Source organism: Lissotriton helveticus, chromosome 2_2, assembly GCF_964261635.1.
Source record: "Lissotriton helveticus chromosome 2_2, aLisHel1.1, whole genome shotgun sequence".
In the NCBI taxonomy this organism is placed as follows: domain Eukaryota; kingdom Metazoa; phylum Chordata; class Amphibia; order Caudata; family Salamandridae; genus Lissotriton; species Lissotriton helveticus.
Genome location: NC_136060.1, coordinates 374123590 through 374144846, shown reverse-complemented (window position 1 = coordinate 374144846; position 21257 = coordinate 374123590). Strand labels below are relative to the sequence as shown.

The window sequence follows — 21257 nt, the reverse complement described above, 5'->3', positions numbered from 1 at the left end:
TGCTGGCCCTTTTCCCACGCCAGCCTTCAGGCGGTCTCTCTCTCTGAAATTCAGGAGGCGGGAGAAGATCGGCCTAGGTGGGCAGCCTGGGTTAGGTCTAGGGCTCAGAATACGATGTGCACCTTCCACCACTAGAGTGGTGGTGAAGGATTCGCTACTCAGCATGTCCGTAAGGAGAGACTCTACAAATGTATTCAGTCGCCCTGTGTATTCATGGACTCCGGCACGCCCGTGATTCAAATGTTGTTCCTGCAACCCCGGGCCTCCAAATCTTTATTCTCCTCCAGCTGCTCGTATTTCTTCGCTTTCTGGGCTGCGCCATCCTCCAAGTCAGAGATCCTACTATCCACCACCGTGAGGCGTCCTTCATGCAGATCAATTCTGGCCCCCATGAAGTCCAGTCTTTTATCCAGGGCATCAAACCTGGTATCCAAGGCCTTAATGCCAGTTTGAAGCTCTGCCAGTAAATTCTCCTGGCCAGCTGACTCAGGCGGGGGCGCATCGCCCTCCTCCGCCATATTTGGTTGTTGCGCCGTGGAGCTAGTGGGGTTAGTGCCTGGTGTCTTAAAAGGGAGCGTGCTTTGACGAGGGTCCTTGCGGCCCATGCCCCATTGTGGCCCTCAGGCAAGGTTGTGCGGGAGCAGGCTTCCTCCAGCCAGAGGTGATAAGTGCGGTGATAAGAGACACCAAGGCATGTAGCAAGGAGCGATACTAGCCCGTGTGTCTGCAAGTGACTGCCCCAGAGTGTCAACGGTGGGAAGGGCAGCCAGTAGCTCTGTGAGCAGATGCAAAGTATCGACCAATTTCCAAGTCGGTGATAATGGTAGTATTATTTTCCCTTTCTTGAATCTCGCCAGAGCCGTAGGGTAGTATATTCAGGCCTCTCGCAGCAAGCACTGAGGCCAGGTGAGGTCCAGCGAGTGTGCCCCGCAGAGTCAGCCAGCCATGCACCGCAGGAGAGGAGGGTGGGTCAGAAGTTAAAGTCAGGGCCCAGGTGGTGCGCACATCGCGCGTTGAGGCCCCTGCAAATACCCGCATCAAGCAGTACCCTCACTGGTTCTTCAGTCGTCCGGTAGTACTTACAGGAAGGAAGCGAGGGGGGTCGAGAGCCTCACATCCCTCTTGCCGGAGCAGCGCCGGAGTCAAGGGACAGCAGGGGAGAGGAGGTAGAAGCGCAGTCGCGGGGGAAAGTGGGCAAACACAAACAGCACAGCGTGGCCGGACCCTAAGCCCACCCGCGGCCCCTGTTGCCGCAGGGCTTCTGGGGAAAGGCTGTGTCTTGTGCAGTCAGCAGATCTGCACAGAACACCCCGCGACCAATCACCACCCTCTGTGTAGCTGGCAAGCATCGCAATCACAATGGCCCAAATGCTGCCTGCCAGCGCCGCCCAGCTCAAAATTGATCCCCCGGCTTCACACGCGGAGGCAGGCCCCACCACTGCCGATCCGGACGATTCACTGTGTCCACCCACCATGGGAAATCATCAGGCCGCTGCTGGTTTCCATCGATGCCCCTCTACCCTGACACCCAAGGCGGTGTATAAGGATGGCATACACGATCCTCGACCGTCATGGCTCGCTCTTGTGAGGGAGTCAGAGACGGAGCTTGCAGCCAGCCATGTCAGTTGCCGGCCAGGCCACGCCCCCTCAAATTTGTGAATCTTAAGTTTAAAAATTGTGATACACTTCTAAATAAGTGAAGTTTCACCTTAAAGGGACTGCTTTTGCATTCTTTTTAATTTCTCGGATTAAACAATGTGTACAATAACATTTTAATCTTTAATTAAGATTGGGAATCGGGTAGACAGTACAATGGATAATAGTTAGATAGCTTTTTTGATTTAAACAGCTGAGTCCACAACCAATTTCCTGTTTGGATTGACATTGAAATGGACAAGTAATAGTGGCGCTCTGCTAAACTCTGTAACACTTTACTAATCTGGAAAAAGAAAAATTATTCTTACCCAAAATGACTACAATCTGGATCTATAGATTGCAGTCCATATAGTAGTAATTGAGACCCTGCTAAATAAGTGGATAGAAAGGATTGTCTTTAGAATTGAACTCTCGGATGATTTCTGGAAGGGTGCTTTGATTTACTGTCTGCCGGGAGCAAAGAGAGATTCAGTCACCTCCTAGCAGAACAAATTCCTCCTCATATTCTGGCTTTCAAGCACTTTGGACTTTTGGGGGACTTTAATTTCCAGTGGTGAAAATACTCAAAATGGTGAGGTAGCACAACTTCTAGCTGACATGGAGATGTTAGGCCTAACCCAGATCGTGGTGGGTCCCACCCACTGGTAAGGTCATACCCTAGACATGATCTTTACCAATTCCCTGGTGCGTAGGTGTGAATCCCCTTTACCGCTTCTTTGGACAGATCATTACCTGATAAACTTCCAAAGCCTGAAGGCAAATGTACCTGTGCTACCCAAGAAAGAGACCAGGCAGGCTAATAAGCAATGGAAATCAGCCTCAATAGCCTCTTTAGCTACAGCATTTATTCCCCTTGTGCCTTTGAGCATTTCAAACAAGGACGATGCCCTAGGCATTTTTCATGACTCTTTCACTCAGGGCTTTGACTTCATCACCCCTCTAAAAAAGTAATCAGGGGCGTGGCCAAGATGGCGGAGTAGAAGGACGTGTCTGCCGGAGCTCCTGACCCCGTCCAAGGCCCCGAGCCCTACCTGTAGCTGAATTCTCCCCCCCGGAGCTGCACTGTGTCGCAGGAGGAGCGAGGGAGCCGGGGGCTGCCTGACTGCCGCCGGCTGAACCCCGCAGGGCGCGAACTCACCGAGTTCAGAGGGCCGAGTGGTTGGCCGGTGCCGACCTGAGCTGACGGGGCGCCTCCGTCCCGGCGGTGTGGAGGACTGCGGGGCGGCGGAGTAGCGGAGGCCTGCCCAACCGGAGTGGACGGAGCTGATCGGAGCTGGCGGGCCCTGGACCGGGGGCCCGACCGTGCCTGCACGGCACTGCGAGGTGCCTGAGGAGCTTCCGCCCCTCCCCCAGCGGCCCAAGATGGCGGCAAAGTGAGACCGGGGTTCTTCGCCCAGTCCTGCGCGGAGACCGGGATTGAGACTGCCGACTCCCGTCAACAGGTTGGTGCTCTTCGCGGCGACCCGGACGGAACGCCTGAAGCAGCGGATACATTAGCTGCCGGCTGGTGCTCTCTACGCCCGGGGTGCTGCCTCTGCGGGGGAGGGACCTACGGGAGTGCCCGGCTTGGCGGCCCTCTCCGAGTAGTGCGGAGGGCCGGGATCGGCCGAATGCGGAGGCGCGCCCCTGACGGGCATTGACTGTGACCAGGAGACCGCAGGCACGTAGCGGATCGGCGACCCCCACAGCTTCCCGGCGCCAACTTGCTCCTGTGTGACACCGCCGGGGGAGCCGACAGCGGACTTCTTGAAGGTACATGCGGCGGGCCCCGACTGGGGGAGCCACGACTGGGGTGCGGCCTAGGAAGGAGTGGGGAGAGTTGTAGTGCAGCACTGCTGGGAGCCATGATGGTGGGGTGAAGGCCTTGGCCCCGGGTTCCGCAGGCTTCGACGCCGCATTGGGACCTCCGCGCCGCGACCCGCCCCGGGGGTGCGGCGTTGGGAGCAGATTTCGAACGAGGGGCGCCCCGTCTTGCACTGTGGTTCATCACCCGACCCTGGTAGGCTACGGACTTTAGGAGTGGCACAAGCCAACGTCCGCCCCGGATTGAAAGCAGTCTTCTGGTGGAGCGTGGACCGGTGGTGTGCATCGCGGCGACAGGCGCACGGGTCGGCGGAAGGACCTGCATCATGGCCAATCCAAAGGGTGGTAAAAAGAACGATCGCACGCTGCCGGAGATGCTCGGCAGACCTCAGAACAGAGGAGATAGGGCCTCCTCCTCACCTGGAACAGCTGGGAGCTCCCAGTCTGGCGCAGTGGCGGAACCCCCGGTCACCCGATCCTTTCTGGAATCCCTCTTTGGCACGTTGCGGGAGGACTTCCAGGCCCTGAAGCAGGAAGTAGCGGGAGAGGTGAGAGAGCTCCGCAGGGAGGTGGACGGACTGGGCGAGAGGGTGGCCACGACGGAGGAATCTACGCACAGACAAGATGAGGAGATCACCTTTCTGCAGCAAGAAGTGCTGACTCTCCGGGAGCAGCACTTGGACCTCCAGTTGCATAATGAGGATTTGGAGAATAGATCACGCAGAAACAACATACGAGTCCGAGGTGTGCCATCCTCGGAGGAGACCCCGGACATCGTTCAGTACCTACAGGAACTCTTTCGATCAGTCCTAGGCGAAGGGGATGATTTCCCCATCAGAATTGACAGGGCTCACAGGGTGGGGCCCGTCAGAAGGGCTAATGGCCCCCCTCCGGACATTCTAGCGTTCCTCCCAGACTTCCCATTGAAAGAGAGGATAATGGGGGAGGCAAGGAAAGCACGTTCACTCACCTTTCGCGATCGCCCTGTGGCGCTGTATCAGGACTTGTCCACTCTCACGCTTCAGAGGCGCAAGGCGTTTAAGATTGTGACAGACTTCCTCAGGCAGCATGACACGCCCTACTCCTGGGGTCACCCCTTCCGTATAATTTTCAAGTGGCAAGGTGAGACTCACCAATTGAGATCCCTACAGGACACTTGCGACATCCTGGGCATTACTGCGGCGGAGGAGGAATCCCACACGCCGAGGAGGCGGCGCACGACGGACGGGGGATGGCACCGAGTGGCACGTAGGAGGACGACGGGAGGGTCGAGAAGACCGGGATCTCCGACTATTAGGGCTGCACAGGAAGATGCTGTCAGGACAGCCTCTGAGGAGCTTGGAAGCGTGGAGGAGGTGGCTTTGACCGCTTGAATGTGCTCCGGGGGGAGTTCACCATAGCACCGTTCCAATTGCTGGCTTGGGGTGGGGGGAGGGGGCGCCGGATTGGGCACGTGTGGCTGGACGTCCACTAAGGTAACATTCCACGGATTGGTCCGCTTGGGCCTGTCTGGGACTATTTGGAGAAGTTCTGGGGAAGTTGGGGTGTGAGTTGCAGGGTAGGGGGGGGGGAACTGGGGAGGGAAGGGATGTGGGGGGACAGTTCGGGGGTTGTTTCGGGGGTAGGGGGGGGGATCCGGGAGTTGGGATGGGGAAGGGGGGTCGTCCAGTGCACAGTGCGCCTGTTGGGAGTTTTGCAGGTGGCCCTACACTTTGGTTTGCCTGCGTTGCGAGGCTGCTTCTGCATTTGTGCTTTTCTTTCTGCTTTGTTGCTTGTGTTCATATTGTGGGCTCTTGCGCTCCATCCCCGCGGGAGGGGTCCCTATTGCTTGCTGCCTCTCCTCTTCTATGCCTCCTTCTTCTTTTAAAGTGGTTACCCTGAACGTCAGGGGGCTGAACAACCCTGTCAAACGGCGGGCGGTGCTCTCCCTCCTAGAGAATACACACGCTGACATTTGCCTCCTGCAGGAGACACACCTGCTGCAGCACGACACACATAGACTACGCTCCCGTAAGTTCCCGTCACAGTTCTTCTCATCTAGTTCCTCTAAGTCTGCGGGGGTGGCTATTTTGGTGTCCAGTCGTTTTAAGGGGGAGGTCCTCCACAAGCTTACAGAAATAAAGGGTAGACTGTTGGCCTATAGATTCAGGATAGGGGGTCTTGCGTTTACGATTGGATCCCTGTATAGCCCCAATGAACGACAGGAGCGCTTCCTGCGAACGGCGGTCGAGGATATCACGGCCTCACAGGATAGACATGTTATTCTGGGAGGGGACCTTAATTTGGTCTTTGATTCGGCTATGGACAGGTCGGCACAGCGCTACCCGCAGGTCGGGGAGCTCTCGGCCGACGGCAAGGAGTGGTTGGCGGAGGTGGGGCTTTTAGACATCTGGCGCAACATGCACCCAGCGGATCGGGATTACTCGTATTACTCCCATGCGCATAAGACGTATGCGAGGCTGGACCACTTGCTGGTCACTGCCCCGGTTCAGGCACTGGTCTCAGGCTCGGACATAGGAGTGCTGTCCCTTTCGGATCACGCTCCGGTCGATGCCACGATGCGTTTGCCGCCCGTGGCCCTCCCCCCTCGTACGTGGCGCCTGCGGGATACTTTACTGCACAGGAAGGTGGTAGTGGAACGCATAGAGGGAGCTCTCCGGGAATTCCTGGTGCACAATGACAATCAAGACACCGCCCGGGCTACACAGTGGGCAGCCTTGAAAGCGGTCCTCCGGGGGGAATTCTTAGCGATCTCCTCCGCCGATAACAAGGAGAGACAGGCTAAGAGGGAGGAACTCACTGATAAGGCTCGCGAGCTTGAACAGATCCATCGCAGGACAGGGGCCCCTAGAATATGGCGACAGCTTAAGGGGGTTAGGAAGGCCCTGGCGGCTCTGGATTTGGACCGAGCGGAATACGCCGCTCTCCGGCTGCGCCATACCTTTTACACGGGAGGTGACCGCTGTGGTAAGCTCCTGGCCAACAGACTCCGCGCGGCGCGTCAGAGTCAGCTGGTAAAGGCGATCACTAGCAATACGGGGACCACGGAGACGGAGGACGCCCACATCGCGGCCGTTTTCCGTGGGTTCTACGAGGACCTCTACACTGGTGACCCTCCGGATGAACCGGCTGTGGCCGCTTACTTGGATACGGTCGCATTGCCCTCCCTGGATCCCCTGCAGGCTGAACACCTGGACAGGGCCATTAGAATTGAGGAAGTGATCTCGGCCATCGCTCGGCTTAAGCATGGCAAGGCACCGGGCCCGGACGGGTATACCGCGCTTTTCTACGAGACGTTTTGCTCGTCACTGGCCCCTATCCTGACCCGACTTTTCAACTCCTTTGCCGAGGAGGGAGCTATTCCACCTGATCTTTTGCGAGCATCCGTCTCGGTGATCCCCAAGCCCGGGAAGGATCCGGTGCACTGTGGCTCGTATAGGCCGATATCCCTTCTCAACGTCGACCTGAAATTGTATACTGGGATACTGGCGGCTCGTTTGGCCCCGCACTTGTCAGGTCTTATTAACCCTGACCAAGCAGGTTTCGTCCCGGGGAGACAGACGGTTGACAACACGAAGCGGATTGTTCATCTGCTCGAAAAGGCCTCCCGGATCCCGGGGGAGCGGATGATGTTAACGGTAGACGCTGAGAAAGCGTTCGACCGAGTGCACTGGCCCTACCTGGAACAGGTGTTAGTGAAGGCAGGCATAGGGGACAGGTTCCGCACTATGGTCTTCAACTGCTACAGGCACCCGACTGCAGTGGTTCGGGTGAATGGGTTCGCCTCCCGGGCCTTTAATATCGAGAGGGGCACCAGGCAGGGGTGTCCACTCTCGCCCCTGCTCTTTGCTCTTTATATGGAGCCGTTCGCCCAGCGTATACGTGATAACCAGGCCGTGACCGGTATCAGGATGGGTGGCTTTACACACGCCATTAGCCTCTACGCTGATGATGTCATCCTATCGCTTGATGAGCCGCGGACTGCCCTCCCGGCCTGCGTCGAGGAGCTGGCCTCCTTTGGCGCGGTTGCGGGGTTTAAGCTGAATCTGGGGAAATCGGTGGCCCTGGATGTTTCTTTAGAGCCATCCACCAGGGTGGATTTGCAGAGCCGATTCCCAATGATCTGGTCATCGGCGGCGGTACCCTATCTTGGAATCCAGATAGCGCCCACCTTGCCGGCCATGGTTACGGCCAATTATTCGGCCCTGGGTGTTAAAATTAAGGAGGAGCTGCACCGCTGGAGCCGTGGTATCCTTTCCTGGTTGGGCAGGATTGCTGCGGTTAAAATGACTATTCTCCCGCAGGTGCTGTATTTGTTTCGGGCTCTGCCACTCCAGCCTCCGGTCGGGTGGATTCAGCAGTTGCAAGCGGACGTTTCACGTTTTGTCTGGCAGGGGAAAAAGCCCAGAATGCGTAGACCCCTCTCCTTCTTGGCCCCTGAGATGGGAGGGTTGGGGATCCCGGACTTTCGTAGATATTTCCGAGCGGTGCAGTTACGTTGTCTTGTAGAATGGAGTAGGTGGGAGTCCGACAAGAACTGGCTCTTTCAGGACCAGGCGGTGGCGGGGCGACCCTTGCAGGAGATCCCGTTCTTGCGCCGGATTCATCGTCCTAAAAATCTGTACGCCTCCTTTGTTACACGAGTGCCTTTGCGGGTTTGGGATGCTACCGCCACTACGTGCGGTCTCACCTCCTTCCCGTCGCCGCTTACGCCGTTGGTGGATAACCCTGATTTTACCCCGGGCATGGAACAGGGCGCGTTTGCGCACTGGCGAGGGGCAGGTTGTAGGGCCCTGTGCCATATGTACGATCAGGGCGGGGTGATCCCCTTCACAGAGTTCCGACAGGAGTTTTCCCTCCCTGAGACTGAGAGACACCGCTATATGCAGGCACGCCACTGGGCCCTCCAGCCTCAGGTGCGGGAGACTGCTGACAGGCGCTTCCTACCTTATGAACAATGGCTGCTTACACGCACTTCAGACTCTAAACTGATTACAGACCTGTATAAATTGTTGCAACCTCCGTCCACACACTTCTATAACCCGGGTAGGGAGAGGTGGGAACGGGAATTGGGGAGGACACTGAGCCCTAAAGAATGGGAGAACATCTCTTACAGAGCACGGCATTCAGCGTACCATATGGGCCTTACTGACACTCTAACTAAAGTCTCCACCTACTGGTACTACACGCCGGAGCGGGTACACGAATTCGACCGCAGCAAGGAGGCAGTGTGTTGGAGAGGGTGTGGACACCGAGGTACACTTACACACATTCTATGGGACTGCCCTCTCCTGGCTGCATACTGGAAGGAGGTACTGGACAACATTGATACGCATTTTGGCATTGAACTGCCACGCTTCCCTGCCTACACACTACTAGGACTCCCGAACAGCCTAATGTACCCACTTAGATCCCGCAGGGGTAGGCAGATTGCCATTGCACTAGGCTCAGCGGTACAAAATATCTTGATCCATTGGCGCACGGCCACGGTACCTTCGGTTTCGGGCTGGTTCCATAGGTTGTGGCATGTGTTAGGCATGGAGAAACTGTCGCTGATGGTGGCAGGGGATATATCACAATTCTCTGAGCTTTGGCAGCCATTTCACTCCCTGCTGTTGATGGAATTCACGGAAATTACCTGCCCCAAATACCTCCGCCTCCTGCGGCTCACGAGTCCTGAGGCACAGGCTCTGTAACTTAGTGGGAGGAGTACTTCCCCGGCGAGTGGGGGTTTTGTGATTGGACTGAATTGAGGTTGGTGCACTGGACGATGTGGGTGGGGGGGGGGGGGGGGGGGGGGGGAGGTTGGGATCCGGGAGTTGGGTTGTTGGGGTCCGGGGGGGGAGTTTGAAAATGACCATTATCTCATACTGTGGACTGGCGCTTCAGATGTAGCTGCAAGGGGCTGATAACATTCATTGCATGTAACCGGTTCAGCCAGGATTGGGATTCGCCCCACCCTAATAGAACGCCCTGTGTTGATGTTTACTGGTCTTTGTGTGAGATGCTGAATAAAATACTTTAAACCTAAAAAAGTAATCAGCTACTTACAGAAGAAACAATCCGCCTTGGTTCTCGACTGTTTTGAAACTAGAAAAATCTAGGTGTAAAGATCATGAAAGGCGATGGCGTAAGACTAAATCTCTCTCAGATAAAGTAGCACTAAAACAGCCACTTAAGATTCATCATCATAATATTAAAACTGCACGGAGAGATTTCATTACAATGAAAATCAAGCAGGCAGGAAACTCTACAAAAGCACTCTTTAAAACATTTGACAATTTTATTAAACCACATGCTTGTACGTGTGACATCCTGTTTTGTAAAGAATTATGTGGCACATTAGGCAATATTTTTGAGGAGAAAATTAATAAAATCCAAGCAAACTTTCCTACTACCTGGAGCCACTCTGAATTTCAATCTTCTCTCTCTGTAGGACACCTGAAGAGCTTCTTACCATGCACCCTAGAGCAGACCATGGGGCTGCTCAAATAAGCCAAATCAGGATCCCCATTGGACATGTGTACATGTAGCATTATGGTGAACATTTCCAGCTTAATTGCTCCTTCCATTATGTCCCTCTTTTACCTCTCCATGGACCTAGCTACAGTACACATTGCATGGAAAACTACTCAAGTCGCTCCCATCATAAAAAAACAAATTTGGACCCAGGTAATGCACCCCACGCCCATTTAGCTACTACCTGCCCATGGCAAATTTCTGAAGATCATCATATGCAACTCTCTACCTTTCTGGAAAAATACAGGCTCCTCGATGTCTCCCAGTCCTGCATTAGAGCATGCCACAGCACAGAGACAGCGCCGGTCGCTGTCACTGACACATTAGACCTGTCCCTGGATGCAGGCACCCGAGCGATGACAGTACTTTTAGACTTCACAGCGGCTTTCAATATGATCTCCCATGGGATTCTCATTCGCAGGCTGCACGGCATTGGGGTTTATGGCAAAGCGCTCAAATGGTTCATCAACTTTATAAAAGATCGCTCCCAAACCATTTCTCTGAACCCCTTTCAATCTCACATTATGCGGATTGATATAGGGGTACCACAGGGATCCACACTTAGCCCTATGTTATTTAACGTTTATGTTGCCCCTCTTGCACAAATCATCAAGGCATGCGGTTCTGAGGCAAACTTATATGCAGATGACACACAACTGGTCATCTTCTTTTTTCAGGACCTAGACGGGATCAAAACCCGTTTTTCTGACTGTATGAGGAAGATAGCTCTCTGGATGTCTAGTAACTGTCTTCAATTATTTAGAGAAAAAACGAAGTTACTTCTATTTGGTAAAGCTCAGGAATTATGGAAGTCAGATTGGTGGCCTCCTGCGTTGGGGCCAGCCCCGTCCCAAAGCAAGTAGTAAAAAACTTGAGCATAAAATTGGATCTCAATCTCTCGACTATTTGGGGAACCTGCTTTGCCACCAGGCAACTACTGAAAAACAAATTTCCTTGGCTCAATACATCTTCCAGAAAAACTCTTGTGCAATCCTTAATCACAAGACATTTCTACTATGACAATGCTTTATTGGCTGCTGCAAATTAGACGCAGCTGTCCAAACTACAACTGGTACAGAACACACCTAGATTCTCTTCTGCCCCGATTCTGAACTTTTTGCACTGGCTAACCATTAGGGAAAGGCTCATCTTCAAGATAGGCTTACCTACACGTCACTAAATGGGAATGGTCCATCTTGCCTGTTAAATAAGCTCAGACAACACAACCTAACCAGACTGTTAAGATCTAATAAACAAACGACCTTTGCATATTAGACTATGCTCGGTATTTGGAAAGTTAACAAAGTATAAAAACATGGCTATTTATAGCTGAATGGTCTAGTTCCTTTGGTGTTGCTTGCCTGTATTGGGGGGGGGGGGGGAGCGCTGAGTTACCCCTTTCAGGGATGATTCGTTTTGCACTATACTAAATGCGGTTAACATTACACAACCTTTTTAAATGAATGGGCATTGGTATTTACTCAATACCATAGAAGAAATCCATCTGCCACTCCCAAAATTGTATCATAGGAAGTATCAAATGAGAGTTGTGTAAACTTGTCAGTCAAGCATATCCAAAATGCCTTAATCGTGCTGGAAACTAATATTTTACATATTATAAAATGAACGCTTACCAATAAGTGAGAGTGGCACAAAAAAAGAACGTTGCATAGACTGAATATGGAAAAAGAACTATAGATATAAAAGTAAACTGCAGTGTTCAGTACAATGCCTGCATGCATGCCTTTCCTTTCCTCTTGGTGCAAAGGCAAAGCAATAAACCTGTCATGAATTTGAAGATGAAAGCACTTGACAAAGTTGAAAGCATTAATTAATATGATTTGAAAGAGGAAAGGCAACAATAAATTAGGTCAGGCAACTTTCTTAGAATGTGACTGCTTCCAGTGCCCCTTTCCAGTGCTACTAGTACGTGTGGCTATATAATAAGAAAATAATGGTCAGAGACACAAAGAACATAACTTGTTACCCAGCCCCCTTCATCAAAGCCAACTACAGCATTTGGTTGAGTTTAACTGAACACATTAGAAATGAAGAGGTTCTAAATCAACATTTCTATTGAGGAGCTTGGGTTATAACTTTCAGGTCTGTTTCTTGAAAGTGGTAACTTTTGTCAAGTCGCTTCGCATAAAACAAGAGGTGCATTTTTCAGTTACCCAGATGCACACATTATGATCACTATATAATTAACCATACAAAATCATTGAAATATGAGTACAATGTACAAACTGGGAAAATAATTACTGAGGGAAGGTGTCTAGTGCTCTCTCTGAAACTACTGATGTAATATTGAACACACTCCTGGACTAATTTTCATAATTACTGTTTATCCAACACGACGGTCAGAATGGTTCTGTCTTTTTTTTTTTTTTTTAGAAGGAGAGAGAGAGAGGACACTCAATTATTCGCTTACCTGTAAAGGTGTAAGGAAGCTCGGCCTTTGCAGCTTCCATCTCCGCCTTTTTTTCTGCATCACTCAGTACTTTCTTTGGTTTTGCTTTGGGAGCATCCTTGTTTGGCTTCGTCACTTCAGCCTCTTCATCACTATAAATATCTGATTCAATGTCCGAGTGTTGGTCGGAAGCATTACTATCATCATCGTCATCATCATCATCCTCCTCATCATCAGATTTTTCCTCCTCTGTTTTTGTTTCCTCCTCATCATTTTCACTGCCCTCCTCTATAGTATTCTCATCTTGCTCCTGGAGTTCGTTCTCCAACTTGCCGTCCTGCAAACACATTTAAAAGTAGGTATAACACAGGAACATTGTTGGAGCAACTGGTACTATGATAATGTGTTTATGGGATAATCTCATCAAGTAGTAGTTGTGCCATTAGCATCAAAACGAAACCACCATGGTATTCTGGATAACTGCTAACTAACCGGCTCTAAAAAACAGTTCCTACAATATAACAGAATAATTCGCAAAATATGACAAGCTGACCAATGCCAAAAAACACGTGTTTTGTTTAATCTGTACAAGATTTTTGTGGTCAAATACAATCCTTTCATCATATTTTGTAAGAGTAATTTCTCCGTATTTTTTAAATCACTTTAATGTCTTTTAATTTTAAATACAACTGTTCCACATCAGAGAGCTTAGCATGCCACTAAACCACCTTATGTATTTTAACTTATGACCCATCTGCGGCCCAGCTTGATTCTTCCAAAGATTTACCAACGCTGAGTTGGAGAATGTGGATTCACTGAATAACTTGCACCATATACTTACATTTCGGGATGCATGAAAGCAAGTTCCTTAGGGATGGTAGGATGTCTCCGGAGGATATGATAGAGCTAGTCCAGAAATAAATCCCATCTTCCATTTGGGAAATCCGTAGATATGGGCTGTTGGCCTTACTCCTGGGCAGATCTATTGCATTTTTGTTGCAAACAGCAGCCAGCAGAAACCCAGAATCTTTTTGGGTAATGAAAGAACCAGATCAATTCCCCAGAAACTCTTCTTGGCATTGCTGACTCCTTTCTGACAGCAACCAATTCTATAGCAACTGCAATCCTTAAACTAAGAGCAATTATTTAGATCTCAGGACACAAGGCCTTCTGCTGTTTTTAACCACTAACCACAGACATGATCCATTCTTTTGCAGTCCACCTAATGTACAACGGTGGTCTGGCACAGTAGTGCTCGTGTTCTGAGAAATGGAAAAAGGAGATCCATAACTTGAACTACAGAATTAAAATGTACACTAGAAAACCAGATGTCTTATTCATGAGCCTGAAGAACACAAAAGCTAACCTTGTACGCCTCCAATCTAGAAAGAACTACTTACTCCCTTCACTGCTTATTATAAAATATACCCTGGAAGAGTTAGTGTATCCTCACAGGAGGAAGCATACTACCATTAAATTCCATCAATAAAAGTCCAAAGCAATAAAGCAGAAAAATAATTGAGAAACCAAATTTGGTTACCAGAGGTGCTCGATGTTTCACAGAAGACAACTGGCAACTAAGTTTGGAAATGCTGGAACTACTAAGAAACTCAAGGAAACCTCACCTTGTATGACAATAAGCGCCGGTCGTCCTTATCCAGTATGAATCCGTCCACAAGATCATCCGCAGAAACATGCTTTGGCTTTTTGAGAGTCAGATCGTCATCTTCATCTTCCCCACGCATTCGACGTAGCCTTTCTTCCTGCAATGTAAACACTTTTACAAACAATCTAGTGCAAAACGTAAGATTCCAACGTAGTCTTTTTTATTATTAAGTTCCCAAAGAAAACTTAATAGGTTGCACCAGAAACATAGGACAGCACTGGTGTTTTATACCCAGTCTTTCACGTTTACAAAGGCTAATTTCTGTTTACTATATTGTTACGGCAGCTATTGGACTATTCACATGTAAAAGATAATAGAAGAACGAAAATGCTGTCTGAAACTTAAAGCTCTTTACACAAGAACTGTCAAAAACAGGGTGCAGAAACCAGGCTAGCATTAGTATTTACGATGGATGTTTGTCGTTACATACCATGTCAAAATTTAAACAACATATATGTAGAAGTAAATAATGGATTGTAATTACAACTGCTAAAAGGTGGAGTACATAAAGTAGCATTTGCATATTTCGTTTACATTTTTACTTAATAAATGGTGAGTAAATGGAGCCAGACCACCCATTATCACTACACCAATTTAAGTGTGAATTACAGTTTTTCATGATAACTTTGCTTACTGGGAAAGGGTCTGAGGATCTTTCGCATCCTTTCACCAAAATGTAAGTGTAAATTTCTTTTTTTTTCTGTTTCTCTGCACTTGCCACTTTCTTTACTACAATCGTTTGGCTACTACATTTCTACTAAATCATTCTAGTATGCCCCCATTCTAGTATCCTGAATTGCAAAACATTTATTCACTAAAAGAGTAAATAGATCAAACCCCCAAGGGTTGGGCTCAATGTTCACAAAAAGATGAGTTCTGGGAAGCTTAGCTTGGAACTATCAGGAGGCCATCTGTCATTCTCCTGATTACCACGGCCATAAAATGAACTTAGCCAGCAATATGCGTATTAACTGCTCATCTGTAATGTAAATATTTAACTGATACTTTTACGTTTTCCTTTGGATCATAACATAAGAATGTGTTTATTTTGCTGCATAGCGAGAAGCACTCCACTGATATGCAGAACATTAGAAATAAAATGTAAAAAACATTGTTCCCTTATTTACTGCAGGCTTTGAGAGCCGTGCAAGGAGGTTCCATTAGTACCATCTGCCGCGACAGTGCTGTACCTCTAGCTGCTTCAGTCGTTCCTCCTCCTCCTTCGCCAGCTCCTCTTGTGTCTTCAACCTATCAGACGGCTGAGCTTTCATCTCGAATCCAAGCTCCCGCACAAGGATGTCGTATTCATCAACCTATCAGAGTGGGAACAGGCATCTCAACATTAATACAACAGATGCCCCCCACAAAGAGATAACCACAACAGGACACAGTGCCGAAGTAAAAGTATACATTGCTAGTTTATAAACAAAGTATATTCCAACAGATATAATTTACCAAATAGTTCACACATTTCCCAGATGTATATCCGTTTCTTTTATTTATACAAGCCCTGACCCTGGAGTGAAAAAACGGCACACCTGGGTCAAAACTTCAAATGGCAATATTGTCAGGGGACACAACAGTCCTGTTATTAACAGCCTTTTACAATTTCTATTAGGATAAACACCTCCAAGCCCAATAAGAGATTTATATTAATTTACAGACAGTTTATAACAAACACCGAAGTATGCAGACATGTTTGTACTCACCCAAAATTATGAATATCCTGGAAATGTTGAATGAATGAGTAATGAAATCAAAATCACACAACACAGCAAGTCGGAATACAAGTTGGGAGAGACGAAGAGCTGGCATTCCTGCTTAGTGCTGGGCTCTTTTGAATGAGAGTTTTAAATTACGACAGTCGAGCAGAGGAAAATTGTGATAACTAAACAATTATACCAGGGCTCAGAATTGGGCAATACTTTAGAACCTGAAGCTTACTGGGTGCTTGATCTGCAATAGGCATCATGGAAGCAGTGTCTTCTCCTAAGCCTGTAAACCAAATGGTATTCTGGCAGATATGGACAAGAGAGGCAATAGATATCAAATGAAGCCTTTTTCCAATGAGCTGAACTTCCTTTTAGCTTGTTCAGCTAGAATATGTTTTACAGTATCTGGGACATGAAGAACAAGCAATAAATCAGCCACACAATGGTCAATGGGTGACGAATAACGGCGGCTTGGGGGGACAGTGTCGAAACAACATTATGGGAAAAGGCTAAGTGGCTTGGTGGTGTTTTAATTGCAGACACTTGCTTCTTCTAGTCCCTACACCTAGTAAGAGAATCAGAGGAAACCTCAAAGCTTCAGGCAAGCTCATAAACCGAGGCTCCTGGATGAAAACACAAGATGGACCAGCTCTATAACTAGCCACTTAATAATACATTGCTGTGGTTAGAACACCTTTCATTCAAGTTCAATATACTACTGGGAAACAACCCCCAAAAAGGATAATGCCTTCCCCTTGGTGACATTCATTCCATTCGCCATGCGTGCAACGTGCATCTTAATTTCTGATTTTTTTTAGTGGAATGGAATGTGTGTCCTGTTTTTATGCTCGTTTGAGAGTAATGCATAAATGGTATAATGCAAGACAGAGTAACAAAAAAAAATAACAGAAAAGCACACATTAACTAGAAAACAAGCCCTAGATAAGATCCCGAATTTGTAGGCTAACCAATTACAACACTGCATCTGATAGCAAAAGGACTGATGACTGCTTAGTCGACCCAATCTTCTTTTGGTGCTTATCTTGGTATGCTGAGAAATGTCTTTTTTAATCGGCTTACGTTTCAGGACATTTTCTGATATTTCCAGAGTAGTTAGCATTTAGATCCATCTATATCTATTTACTTTACATAATAATTGCCTGACTTTATGGATTTATTGTGGTGCTATGTTAATTGCGAATACTGTTAGAATAAATTAATCAAGTAAAATACAGACTAAAGAAATGCTGAACTGGATAGCTATATGGAATGTTTCTTTGTGGGGTTCTTCTTTAGGGTACTTGAAGTGTTTAATTGTAATTACCCACCTTATTTAGCCATAACAAATATATTGGGTTGCTGGTAACAAAGGCAGTAGGAAACTGCAACTGCTGGTCAGAGCCAAAATTCTATGAGACGATAAAAGTTCTAAAACCTGTCAATCAGAATATCAAATGCTTTGGTGATGCAGTTCGCTTGAGAGTGGACAAGCACTGTAGAGGAGGGGACTGTGGCATCAAGTGCTATGGTCATCAGAATGTAATACAAACACTGAATTGTGCACTTGTTAAAAAGGGCTCAGGCATTTAATGAAGTAAAGTCTGCAGCTGGTAAAGATATGCTCAGGAACACAGCAATGACCATCAGCTCCTACCTCTGATAGAGATTTTACAATACCCCTGTAATTGAATATTTAAACACTGAACATGTGCTGCTGTGAAATGGTGAGACGTAAGCAGAACGGTGAAAATGCGCTCATTTTTCAGAAACCAATTTTGAAATGTTCTTGCTCGTCAGTCACCCTTTTGAGAGGGTAGAACCTCAGACAGCCCCAGTCGGTCTTTTGCCTTAGGGCCGCTGATCCCTAAATTCCTATGACCAGCTAAAACAAAATCCATCAACACTAAAGCAGTGTCCCAGAACAGATGACATTTGTCTGTTCACTCCCTGCCGTCCCTAATTAGCACATGCTGCAAACCAGTATCATCACTAATGTTACTGCATGACCTCTTGCCCAAGTTGCATGACTAACAGGGAAACAGAAGTCCTTTATTTGTCTTGATAGTCACTCTTTTTGTAGCCAGTCCTTCACACCATCCGAACTGTCAGCGCTCTCATTCAATGGATGTTATTCTTAGAGTTTATAATGCAGCAAATATACACTGAAGAGTAAGGTTGTTTGCCCCTAGTAATAAACAAGGGAAGAGGTGTGGCGCCACGGCCAGGGCGACTGACTCCGGAATCTGGGGATCACGGTTCGATCCTCGGCACCGGCAGCAGATTAGCCCAGCACCATGTGACTCTGGGCAATAGCTTGCTTAATCTTCCCTACAGCCCCCAGCGCCTAGAGACCCTTAAGGGTGATTGTTCGCGCTTTACAAATGTGGATTATTATTATTAGCTTTCTCCAACCAACCTATGCGGCATACTAGTGTGTTTCGCCTTGTCATGGCTCCATTCTCTGGCAAGATGGCCGCTGAACCCTCTACCACAGCTCTCTCAAGAAGCCCCAGTGTCTCAAACCAGTGCCAACCCGTTAGTGCTCAGCGGGGGCAGGACAATTCTGCTCAAGTTTCTGTGTCCCTTCCCTTCAGTGATCACTCTCTTCTCAAGACAGACAGAGGCTGCCCAGGCAATGAAGTCGGCCTTGGCTACCATCTTGTTCATGTGCAACTTTCTGACAAGAGTATGGACACCTCTTATGGGCTATCTCATCTTGGCTGCATCCAGCAAGACCAGGCTTCATATCATGGCACAGGTGTGGGCCTTGACCTACATTTGTCAAGGTGGCCGCTTCAAAGCCCAGCTAGTTCTGCCCCAATGAACCCGGTCTTAGAGCTGCTCTCCTGAAGCTGCATCAAGGCCACTGAAATGACCAGCTCCGAGCAGAGGGCTTTTAACACCACTGTGAAATATGAAGGGATATAACAATATAAGTTTCAAACATTAAGATGCTTACCTTTGGCTTTTCTTCTGCTTCAGACTTTCTCTCCGATTTTGGGACTTTATGCCCGAGGAGACCCTGAATGGCTTTCCAGTCTTTATCGAGCTTCTCCGTCATTTCCAAGGTGTTTTCTTTTTGGTTTTGTCTTTCTCTCTATGAAACGAAAGTAAATAAAAACAGCACTGATGAATGCAAAAGATCAGGTAGCCAATTAGTGTACACTGTAGGCAAGGATTTTTTGGGCAGGAGTTTTATATCGCACGAACTCGACCTGAAAGTAGCAGAGTGCTTTACATGAGCACTAGTTGCGTTACTGATGGACACATTCATTTTGTCGTGCATGGGGAGATCAAATGATTTGCCCCAAATCACAGGATGTTGAGCGACCTTGCTGAGACTTGAACCCAGTTTCACAGCTTTGAGGTCGACCGATCTAGCCGTTAGGCCACATCTCATGCAAATTGTCACATCAGATTATTGCTTGGACAGAAATAGTAGCCTAATATAAGGATTTAAATTAATTTATTAGCTTGCTAAGTGTTGTGCTATTACTTCTGCAACTGTGAAGAATAATTTAAAATTACGTGATTTTCAGACCCCTTTAACGTAATAATCTCATTGCGCTTCCAATGTTCCTCATTCTTCTTGTGGCCTTGTCATATTACTTGCCCAATATGAGGAGATTCTACAATGATAAGGAGGAGGGTAGGGGGACAGAGAGTGAGTGAGAGAGTGAGAGAGTGAGCGAGAGTGAGCGAGAGTGAGAGAGAGTGAGAGAGAGTGAGAGAGAGTGAGAGAGAGTGTGACAGTGTGAGAGTGTGACAGTGTGACAGTGTGACAGTGTGAGAGTGTGACAGTGTGAGAGTGTGAGAGGCCTCTTAGCGATGAATGACATATGTTTATTGTTACCCAACTCAATGGTACTCATTCTATCAACCTCAGAAGGATGAAAGGCTGAGTGGATCAGCCGAGATTTAAACATGTGACCATGAGGTCAAACACAGGCCCCTACAGTGATTGCAATAGCCCACTAAGTGAGTAGTAGAACCTAGGGTAACCACGATTTAGAGTTAAGAGGGAAGCAGCATATGGGCCCAACCAAAAATGGGGCTAAAGTATAAGACCAGCCTCCAGGGGCTATTTCGTGCAGGCTATTCATAAAACAGACACTGTTGAAACTGGGCAGGATGTTTATATATCTTGAGTCAAAAATTACACTGGTTGGAAGAAAAACGTAATTATTCAAAGTAATCACTTGTGAAGGAGAGTCTTTAATGAAGTTCATTAAAACATCCTAGATGCACACAAAATCTCAAAATATTTTTGAAATTGCTTGTTTTCTATAAAAAAAAATTACATTTGTTTTTATGGTTGCACCACAAGACAATTACAATATACATATTCACCAACATAGCGTCAACATTCTACCTTTGTCAGCCATCTGTGCAAAACAAGAAAAGGAAAGTTACCCCTAAACCCCTTTCCCACCCTCCCCTGGGTGCCCATGAAGCTAATGCAAGGTATTGGCAGATCTCTAGTGCCCATAATGTTCATCAAAAGAAACAGCGCTATGCTTCGATCAATCGTGGTAATTTTAGATATTAGAATTTAGCCGGTAAGCTCTGTGAATTCATGGGATAGAAGAGTAATAAATAGACACCAGACCTCTCTGAAGGTATCCCCTTGTTCTCTCAGTGTCGAAGATAGCCTTTCCATCCCCAGCAAGTGCCAAATACGATGAAGCCACCCCAATCTGGTCCGAGTTCTTTGGGTAACCCATAGGGCCAGGATCATTTGCTGAGCCACTCCTAGTGCCAGTGCGATATGTGTACCTCGCCTGGATTTAAGTGGGTACGTTAATGGGTCGGGTAAGCCCAGCACCACATATGGCAGAAATCGGGGGATTTGAGTATTAAAGTGAAGGTCAATCTCTCCCAGGAGTTCGTCCCAGAAGTGAGTTAGCTTAGAGCACTCCCATAAAATATGTATAAGTGACCCGGTTGCATCCCCACATCGCCAGCACTTCTCACTCTGTGCCGGGTTCCCTTTATGGAGGCGATTGTTGTTGCGGTTTCTATGCTAGCTGCATTGTTTGCTGTGTGTCTCGCCTGATAACATATATATATCCCGCCATTACTGAAGAGAAAGATCCCGCCCGAGTTTCCGTTCCCAGCGCAGTTGTGCCAGACACTTCCCCTCTGAGACTACCTCCAAAAATAGTTTATTTAAGTCCGATACTAAATGCTGGTCTGATTCTTTACTTAAAAGCCACCTCTCGAATTTCGTCAAAGGACGTTGAACTGCCTCTTTAACCTCTGGCTGCATCACCCAGTGTCTGATCTGTGTGTATCGGAATCTTTCACTCTCCAGAATGGCATTGTCAGCCCTCAGGGTACTGAACGGAATGGGGACATCTTCATCAAAAAAAAAAAAAAAAAAAAAAAAAAAAAAAATCGAGCCACGGGGGCGTGGTCTCACTACACATGGAGTGAGACGCAAGCTGTGAGAGCTCTGGGCCGCTGCAACTAAAATTCGCGATCTTTAGAT

The 21257-nt window shown here is 48.1% G+C and overlaps 1 protein-coding gene across 1 annotated transcript in view; it reads right to left on the bottom strand.

The window, feature by feature from the left end:
* The window catches only part of NOP14 (NOP14 nucleolar protein), a 185084-nt gene that overhangs the window by 85971 nt on the left and 77856 nt on the right, over positions 1-21257 (bottom strand). Inside the window, exons 5-8 of the mRNA XM_078678549.1 lie at positions 18726-18863; positions 15245-15367; positions 14014-14151; positions 12410-12725 (exon numbers count right to left, since the gene is read on the bottom strand). Of these exons, the coding sequence (XP_078534675.1) occupies positions 12410-12725; positions 14014-14151; positions 15245-15367; positions 18726-18863 (715 nt within the window). The remainder of the gene's footprint in view (positions 1-12409; positions 12726-14013; positions 14152-15244; positions 15368-18725; positions 18864-21257) is intronic.